This window comes from Penaeus chinensis, chromosome 43, assembly GCF_019202785.1.
Source record: "Penaeus chinensis breed Huanghai No. 1 chromosome 43, ASM1920278v2, whole genome shotgun sequence".
Lineage (NCBI taxonomy): Eukaryota > Metazoa > Arthropoda > Malacostraca > Decapoda > Penaeidae > Penaeus > Penaeus chinensis.
Window position 1 is genome coordinate 3,941,839 of NC_061861.1, and position 10,000 is coordinate 3,951,838.

A 10,000-nucleotide genomic window follows, 5' to 3' on the forward strand; every position below is an offset into this window, starting at 1 on the left:
CATAGATCTGTGTCAGTGTATATAGTGAATCAACACATTATTATAATGGCTGATTATTAGTGTTTCTTACCCATTCCATAAGTGTTTTTGTTAAGGATGATGTTAATATGTTTTTTTAAAGCAAGAGCAAAGTATAAATAATAAACAGTGAGAGATAATAAAATATTACCAAAATGACATGATCAGATTACTAGAGGATGAGTTGAGGAAGTACCTGTTGCATATCAATTAGACTTAGAAACTTTTATAAGAAAGTAAAGGAGTTGTTATAGATGTTTGTCTTGGTTATGGATAGCCACTTTTAAGCTCTTGTACAAGGTGTACCAGCATTTTTGGGTTGGTATTTTTGTTTTATAATCTAGGTTATAAATGCTTCTTTGTCAATTTTTTTATGGTAACTATCTGCAACAAACTGTTCTGTTTTGTGACTTGTCAGGGTCCAGTTTTTTTTCAAGAGGTTCCAGGCAGAGTGACTGTTATTTCTGCCCAGTGTTTTTGTCTCTCATCCTGAAATTATTTTGTCCTCTGGATCATGGGATTGTTCATATTGCTCTCAGAGTTCTTCACTTATAGGTGACCAGCAGGGATGAGATGATGTTTAGGAGAACTGATTTTAAGTTTATTACAGTGTTTTTTGTTAAGATTGTTGCTGAGAAATGGGTTTAAGTCACTACTGTATGTAGGTGCTTCTTGGAAGAGTCAAGGGAGCTCATTGTAGTATATGTTTTAGAAGACTGGGCTGAAGAGACTACCTTGTAGGACACTTGTCATATGGGTTAATTTCCTTTGGTTTGGCTTTGGTCACAGGCTTTGTGTCATCTAGTGAAGAGAGGGAGCAGCAAGTCAGTAGCTAACATGTTCATTCAAAAGCCAAAGTGGTGGTTGCTGAGGAAGTATTATGAAATTATGAAAAATTATTAGCTATGTTAGCTTCAAAAGTCTTGCCATGAACTGAGAACAGGGAGAGGGGCCTCTGGTTCTTGGTTGATATCTCTTGCTCCTTTTGTAAATGCCTACCCCCTTCTCTCTATATATATAAGTATACTTGAATATGATTACACGTATTTACATGTACAAATATAACTTATATTACACACTTTTTATCTTTCTTCAGAATGAAATCACCACCATTATTTAAGCATGAAATGATGGTTCAAAATACCGTTCAAGTGAAGGATCAGGTTAAGTATGATGATGACTTTCTGGACCTAACATCAGTAGCCAGTCATGACGTCTTCGGAATTGATTCTAATGTGAACGAGTCAGATTTTTTTTCTTCACCGAAAAGGAAAAACGATACAGAGGAAGTTAAAAGCAACAAAATTTCAAAAAAGAAAGTAGCTGGCAAGAAACCACAAGATAAAGGCAAGAGTCAAGCAAATCTGTTTCAGATGATCCTATGGATTCCACAAAGGAACAGATTATAACATCTGAAGTCATTGCTGACAGAGGAAACACAGAGAGTGTGAAGCCATTAACTTCACAGTCATTTAACAGTGGCAGCTTTCTTGAGGACCTCATTGACTTGCAGGATTCTCTACTGAAGCCTCTGCAGACTCAGAACTCCCCAGTGAAGGCAAAAGATGGAGAAATGGAAGCAGATCCTGTTCATCCCTGGCCTTGGTCAAACAGACTTCAGACAGACTGGTCCAGTCATGGCGAGGTTTGGCTAGTTTTTGTGATGCGTTTGCAAGTTAGATATTTGCATGCATCTTTGGAAATGAATCTTGAAGGTCTTAATTTGTGAATCATTGATTGGACTGTTAATTTCTACCTACTATATTTGTGATTTGCTTTACATTTACTTCTGTAGGATTTATTTGAATTGATTGATATATGTGTTTGTAATTTTTAAAAACAGACACATGCATATTTTCAGTCATGTATACTCACACATGCTGATGCTGTCACAATTGCCAGCCAAAAAGTTAAAAGAGAAAATCTTTGTTAATGCTTCACAGGCAAAATCTTGTGAGTTGTGGACTGGAAAGAACAAACACTACCAACTCTTCTCCATGGGACCCAGGAACCTCCAGCCAAATGCCTCATGTCAAGATTTACGAATTATTGTCATACACAACATTCATGGCATCTCAAGGTTCAAGTCCAAAAAGGTACGTAGCTAATGATAGCATTAGCAACCACAAGATTACTTCAGTTCTTTGATTCCATTTCATTTTCACTGAGGTTAGGTGTTCAGTCATTCTTAACCCATTTGCCTCATGTGACAAGACTACATGCCATGCCCACTATAATACACATTTATTAACTGTGTTTACACATAGATGGCTCTACAAGTTCTTAATCACCAAATAGCCAGTTATTAGAAACTACCTATCTCACCTATTTACCCTATTCTTTCACTTTAAGAAAGGGTCTTTTGTATCATTTCATTGTCTAAAATATTTTAATGACAAATTAATAATCATAACATCAATAACAATAATAACAGTATTGATAGCAATGGTAATAATAAGAAAAACACATTTTCCCACCAATTCAAGGCATGGGGAAATCAGGATCAGTAACTAGGGCCTACTGATAGACTCCTTGCCGGCTGAGCACATGTGGAGCCATCTGTATGTAATAAAATTCACCAAAAACTACAGGGGACAGAACATAAATCCGGGGCAAAGGGGTTAAATTATTTAGTGTTGAGATTCATTCTTCCTGGGTCTATATATTTCTTACAGGTTAAGATTTTGATTTGCTGTTGCATGTGTCTGATCTCAAGGGAAATCTCATCAGTCATGATATATCAAGAATTGAAAAAGTGGCAAAACCTCATAAGTTTAGGTCTGAATGAGTAGGTAAACTTATCTCCCAGAAAATATGCTTTCATGCCTATGCACAAAAGCAAGTACGTTTTTCCTCTGTAATTATCTTCGGTTTTTCTTTATAGAATGATTTATAGAAATCGCAGTGTTTGGCACTTGCATTATAATGTTAAGTTTAAGAAATTATTGTTTGTTTAGAAATCATCTCTTAACCTAAAGAACAAATATGGTCTATCACAGTACTTATTAGACTTTTTTGGCCAAAAAACTCAGTTGCATAATGTTCCATGTGTCCTTGACATGTAACCATACACATCTTTTGAACAAGTTAAAATTTATATGGAAAAGAAGTGCTCAATATGGTCAGCAAATGAATATTTTATGTTCTGGTACTTATTTGTAGTTAAACTGCCTTGAAACTAATTTTTAAATGTGATTTTTGTTATTGCAGACTTTGAATCAAGTCACCAGCCTATAGATTAATATTTATTTTATTTTATTTTATTTCAGATAAAGAGTAAAGCCTATATAGTTTATCCAAAGATAGAAAATCAGCCATATTTTGGTTGTGAAGTAAACACCTTGTCTGAGATTACTCAGCAATGGATTCACCTGTTGGTAGCCCCAAGCACAACTCTGTTACAAGGTTAGTGGAAGTTCGGCTGACTTTTTCATGAAGGGGTTGAATGGGTGGGTTTGTAAAAGATTGTTTCTATTTTTCAAAGGCATTCCCTTAATTATCTCTACTTGTTCCATACCACTGTCCCACTTTCTCTGCCTGCTTTCTCTACACCTCCCTCACTGTGCAGCATGTCTCCCTCGGAATAAAATTGCATTATCCCTCTTACCACTTCTCCATATATGTTTGAAGACACTTCTTCCTGTCACTCTTGTGCCCCTTCTTACACATGTAAGGCATTAAGAATGTACTTTTCTGAGTCCTCAGCCCTAAATGCCTCACTTGGCTCCATATACTGCTCTGTACAGAATAGAATTGACCCATGAGCAAGAGTTCATTGGAACAAATCCAAAAAAGTGAATGAGAACAAATATCTTCCCAGCAAAACAGATATATTTGACATGTTTTATTTATATCTTTTTTTCAGAAAAAGCATGTATTTCTGATGAAGACAATCAAAATCCATCAAATTCATCTCTTGTGGAGAGTTGAATCTAAACATAAACTAATCTCTAAACTAGCAATACACTTTCTCCTTTGTGTCTCATTCTAATGTTAAGTCATCCACATACTGCAGCTCCCATGTGCGGCTTTGGTAGTTCATCCATCACTATTAATTAAAAAGAAAAAAAAAAAACCTTCCCTCTTGCAATGACTTCACTCATTTTTATAAATATTTCCCAGTATCTGCTGTAGCTCCAAAGCCCACCTGATTGCTTGCCTCAAAATCCAGTCAAATGCTTTTCCTCGATAGCCAAGTATATAGTGTAAATTCTTACCCTTTTATCCATTTTTTTCCTGCAGATGCCTTATGATGAGTAAGGCATCTACAGTTGCTTTTCCTATTATTATTTGAGAATTGTATGTAACAGCCCTTTGGTTTAATACCCTCTCCATATCATATTTTAATTCCATGATCTAGTATATGCAGTTGACTGTACTACCCACTGCATCACCTTTTCCCATGTACAGTGGTATATATGAGATTAGTTTGCCTTGTTTCAAGACTTCCCTGATCCCCCATGATCTGCATTTTTTTCTTGTAAATTCTTGTTAATACAACTTTCATTTGTATGTTATTGATAATACTTCTGATGGTCCTGAAGCTCTTCCATATTTCATATCTTTCAACTCTTTATTTGGTTACCCAAAGTATCCTTAGACTGTTGTATGCAAAGTTTTGCTGCACTCTTAGCTAGAGTGAGGTGTTTTCATCCTTGCTTCTTTCGTGCTTGTTCTTTCTAACGGTCACCTGGATGTTCTTCTCTAAGCATCCTTGACTTCACTATTCTGTCACCCTGTTTCTCTTCTTTCTTTCATTTCTCCAAGATGGTGCCTCTCACTCCTGGTGATTATCTCTCACTCTTCTCTTAATCTCCTTCACTTGCTCCATCTTCTCCCCAATTTTTCTTCGTATTCCATGCTTCGTTCTTCATTTTTCATTTTGCACGTTCGTCCATAATCTTTTACATTTTGTCTTCTTCGTGTTAGCAACAATTACGTCAGCTCCTTACCCTTCTGTACTGCAACAAAGGAACCTTTCCTGTACGTTGCCTACAAAGTGTCACTCACCCCCAGTTTATTCCCTTCATTGGCTTCAAGTTAATCTGAGTCTAAGCTCCTCCTCTCTTATGTGTGATTTGTGTCAGTCTTCTTGGAATAAAAAGAGAAAAAAAGAAAAATGGAAAATGAAGAAAGAAAGAAAGAAAAAGGAAGGAAGAAAGGAAGGAAGGAAGGAAGGAAGGAAGGAAGGAAGGAAGGAAGGAAGGAAGGAAGGAAGAAAGAGAGAAAAAAAGAAAAATGGAAAATGAAGAAAGAAAGAAAGAAAAAGGAAGGAAGAAAGGAAGGAAGGAAGGAAGGAAGGAAGGAAGGAAGGAAGAAAGAAAGAAAGAAAGAAAGAAAGAAAGAAAGAAAGAAAGAAAGAAAGAAAGAAAGAAAGAAAGAAAGAAAGAAAGAAAGAAAGAAAGAAAGAAAGAAAGAAAGAAAGAAAGAAGAAAAATATATATTTATTTATATATTAGATTACTTCCTCAGTGTCTTTATACAAGAGCAAAGCAATATGATATCTCTTCATATTTCTCTTTGTCTCTACCAATATGTCAATATGAGTGTGTAGACATATATATATATATATATATATATATATATATATATATACATACACACACACACACACACACACATACACACACACACACACACACACACACACACACACACACACACACACACACACACACACACACACACACACACACATATACATACAAGCGCGCACGCGCACACACACGCGCAAGCGCACGCACACGCGCAAGCGCACGCACACGCGCAAGCGCACGCACACGCACACGCGCACGCATTCACTCACTCTCACGCTCATATTCAATCACACACTCTATCAGACAGTCAATCACGCAATCATTTGATCTATCACTCTCACTCACTCACTCATTCACTCACTCACTCATTCACTCACTCACTCACTCACTCACTCACTCACTCACTCACTCACTCACTCACTCACTCACTCACTCACTCACTCACTCACTCACTCACTAATACACTCACATACTCACTCACTCTTATTCACTGTCTCAATCACTTACTCTCATCCAATCACTCAATTACTCACGTAAATACACACTCACTCTCATTCACTCACACTTACTCACTCAAACACTCATTCAAACACTCGCTCATTTAATCACTCAAACACACTCCCATCTGTCTTTGGCTTTCAAAAAGGTAGAGGAACACAAATGCGTCTAGCACAGTACCTAAATGGACGTAATGCATTTGGTCTTCTTACTTCATAGATTTTAAGGGAGCATTCGACAAAACCTCCCTTACTGCAATCCTCCATGAACAAACTGTTTTAGGAGTTAAGGGCAAGCTTCTGCTATGGATAAAGGATTATCTGTCTTTGAGAAGAGCAACAGTGTGGTATCAAGGCACCTACAGTGCTTATGGCGAATTGAAATTAGGCACTCCACAAGGGGGAGTATTGTCCACTACACTGTTTAATATACGTATGCACTCTCTTTGCAAGCTCAACGATGTGTTTGGGAACCTATGCAGCGTCACATCCTATGCTGATGACATTCTTATTCAGGTATTTGATAGGGGGGGTTATGTTCTACAGAGGTTCAGCAAAAAGTGTGCCTCCCTTGGTATCATAATCAACCCAATCAAAACTAAGCATATTTCCAGATCTAGTAAACTACCTTACATTCCAAAGTTTGGTGGACAAACTATTGCAAGAACTGACACCTACAAATATCCTGCTCCCCACCTCATGTCCCACAACTCACGCTTTGCCAAGGATATTGTTCAAAACATAAAGGAACGTTGCCTTGAGCGTTTAAGACCCTTGCAATACATAGGTAACAGATATGTAGGTGCCTCCCTGAGAGTCCTAAGGTTGATGTATATCTCCCTTGTTAGGTCCATGATAGACTAAGCAAACCCAATTCTTAGTATGCTGCTACCGAGTGCCCTCAAACCCTTTGAAGTTTTACAGAATAAGGCCATGAGAACTTTACTTAGATGCCCAGTGCCCGGCCTCGATACTCCAATCTCATACAGTCCAACTTAGAATGGAAAACTAAAACAGCTCATATTATTATGTACTTCAATGTATGTTAGCACTTTCCCATGAAGATCCATATTATGTAATACCGCTATCTCTCAATCAAATGCAAAAAACGAGTTATCAACTGTCTTCGAGATTATGAGGGTCAGGTATGGACCACTAAAAAGATGAAAAAAGACGGCCATGGTACTATCAGGCATTATGAGAGTATTGCTGGGACATCAGATATAGACAAACCCTAAAAAGTCTATCACGGACTGTCTCGGAGACAACAGGTTACATAAACTATGCTACGCATAGGATATCAGTACACTAAACAATATGTACAGGATATAGTTTTGGATGCAAAACCTGTTTCATATCACCACTGCAAGCTGTGCAAGGCACCCAAGTCGCATAATCTCATTCATTACTTACTCTGTTGCATAAAAGCTGCATCCTATCGATCAAATAGCACTGTTCACAGATTAGCACTTGTTGATTATATTAACTTTATTATAGACACTGGTCTTGTCTTTGACATGATTAGTGATATAAAAAGTACTTACTTACTTACTCACTCACTCACTCACTCACTCACTCACTCACTCACTCACTCACTCACTCACTCACTCACTCACTCACTCACTCACTCACTCACTCACTCACTCACTCACTCACTCACTCACTCACTCACTCACTTACTTACTCATTCATTCACTAACGTGTGTTCCAAATCCAGTGTCCCGGCGGGAATAAAGATGGCATTTATGGTTGACCCAGGATGACCCCATCAGAGCGTGCCCCACCATCATCCTGTAAACACCACCAGCTAGTTGCCTGGGACTAGCTGTTCACGCCGCACTAAGCACCATTCATCGTGTCGTGTTTTCATTTACTTGTGTTGTTCTCGTTCAATAACAAAGAGTCAAGCTGCACTAATGTACCATTGCTATCCACCAGTCCCATTGTATTGGGGCATCCACAGCCTCTGACCGCCTGTTGGCAGCGGTGAAAGTTCGTTCTTTCGGCTCGCATAGCAAACACACACATCTGTCGCTCGACCAACGCTACCTCGATACTTAGACCCATTATGTCTTCATGACCACGTGAGTACACGTTATGGGCCCTTTCATTTCACTTCCCACCCATCTTCTGTCATAAATGTGTTATGCCGTTTGAAATATATGTGCAATTATTCTCACTACGGTAATTTTTAAAATTCTTACGGTAGCATGAAATGGCAGCTCTCTAACTGTCACTCTGTCGCTCTAACTTTATGTCGCGTTACTGTGAGAAGATGCCAATATGAAATATGTTTCAATAAGTAATTTATTTATTTCGCTCCGTTTTTAGAGATTTGTATTGTTTCTACTACAACGAATTCACTCCGTTTGTGATTTTCTCTCGAACACGAAATTCTGTGTAATTCATGCTCTTCTTGTAAGTTTCGTTGATTGACAGCTAGAAATCCACTCGTTTTATTCTTTCAATTTATTTAATTCTTTTACTAATTCCGTTTATCTCTTTCATGGACATCATATCATTTATTTCTACTCTCGTTGATAGCTCACCTCCTCGTCCAGACTTAACCTCAGTTTCACTCTTCCTTCCGGTCGCTTGCACACGTGGAGAGAGTTATGAGTAGACCAGTTCGCTTTTCCCGACACATTGGTTAATGGTGACACATCTTATTGGCCTTGGATGGAGCTTGTTACGCGATTTTTATATGAATTAATTATTTGAAAATAACGTTAGTATCTTCCCCTGACCATAGTGCACAGGGATGCCCCATATAACCCGGGGTTGGGTAAATCGCCTAATAGATATACGCTCCGAAATGCGATAGTATAGAGTAAAACCAAAGTTATTCATATGATTGGCAACTTCTATTCGAGTCGGTGTGAACCTGTATTTACGTCCGTCCGTAAGTATAGACTTAGGGCTTTACGCGGGAATAATTATACGCTTATTAACCACACACTTCTCACCCTTTTGGAAGTCGCTTGCATGCTAAGGGTAAAATTCTGGGCGATTGAGGGATTATGTGATAGTTAATACCTACTAGAGGGCACTGTCGCGACCGCCCATCACAGATAGCAGACTAGAGTGGGTTAATCATGGATTTTTCCCCATCTCATTTCAGTTCACTTCATTTCGTTCGGTAATTTGGGCATAGGAACCCTTGTCGGTGAAGCCTTATGTAGTCTAACGTGCTGGGCATCCTCGGTATGTAAGAAGTTTGTAGCGAATCCGAAGTTAAGATGGAAAAGAACTGTGGTTTGCGTGGTACATATCTGAGCTTTGCATTGCCAGAAGCTTGCAAATCATTTTTCATGTCACTGTTCACTAATGCATACATCCCGTCGCATTTTGATAAATGTTGAGTTCGCTGTGGTAATTTAAATACTTCTGTATTAATGTAAATTTCTGATTATAGCATTACTGTTAAAGTGAACGTTAATCTTCATGTTTATGATTAATTCACTCTCACATTCATTCTCTCTCTCGCTCACACTTACACACACATTCACTCACTCACCCAGTCATCCACACAGAATAAAAGACACTGAAACCTTTCATTAATATAATTTGTTGTTTTCGCAAGGTAGGCATAAAGATCGATGATGTAATTCCAGTAAATTCGCGGTTAACGTATACATTTGCCTGCAAATATGATCTCTTTCGCCCACGATTTTGCCAGCCGTGACGAGTGAACAGCGCGACATGCTCATTTCACATACTTCTCTTTTCCATGTGACAAGTAGTTCTAGAAACTTGTGGACCGCTGCTTTCGTCTCCCTTCCCTATTTTCCTTAAAAAAAGCTAGAGCACAAAATCTAAACTATCATCAAAAACTGCAGATTTATTAAAAAAAACGGCTAGTAAACTTACCATACCCCCGCTCTGTTACCTTTCTTTTTCTCTTACTATCTTGGTCCTTCCGTGTATGATCTGCTTCAGCGACTGAGC

At 38.2% G+C, this 10,000-nt stretch overlaps 1 protein-coding gene across 1 annotated transcript in view; it reads left to right on the top strand.

Moving 5' to 3' along the window:
* The window catches only part of LOC125048218, a 38,412-nt gene that overhangs the window by 9,019 nt on the left and 19,393 nt on the right, over positions 1–10,000 (top strand). The window contains 4 exon segments of the mRNA XM_047646789.1: positions 1,115–1,408; positions 1,411–1,663; positions 1,962–2,114; positions 3,288–3,423. Coding sequence (XP_047502745.1) covers positions 1,115–1,408; positions 1,411–1,663; positions 1,962–2,114; positions 3,288–3,423 — 836 coding nt within the window.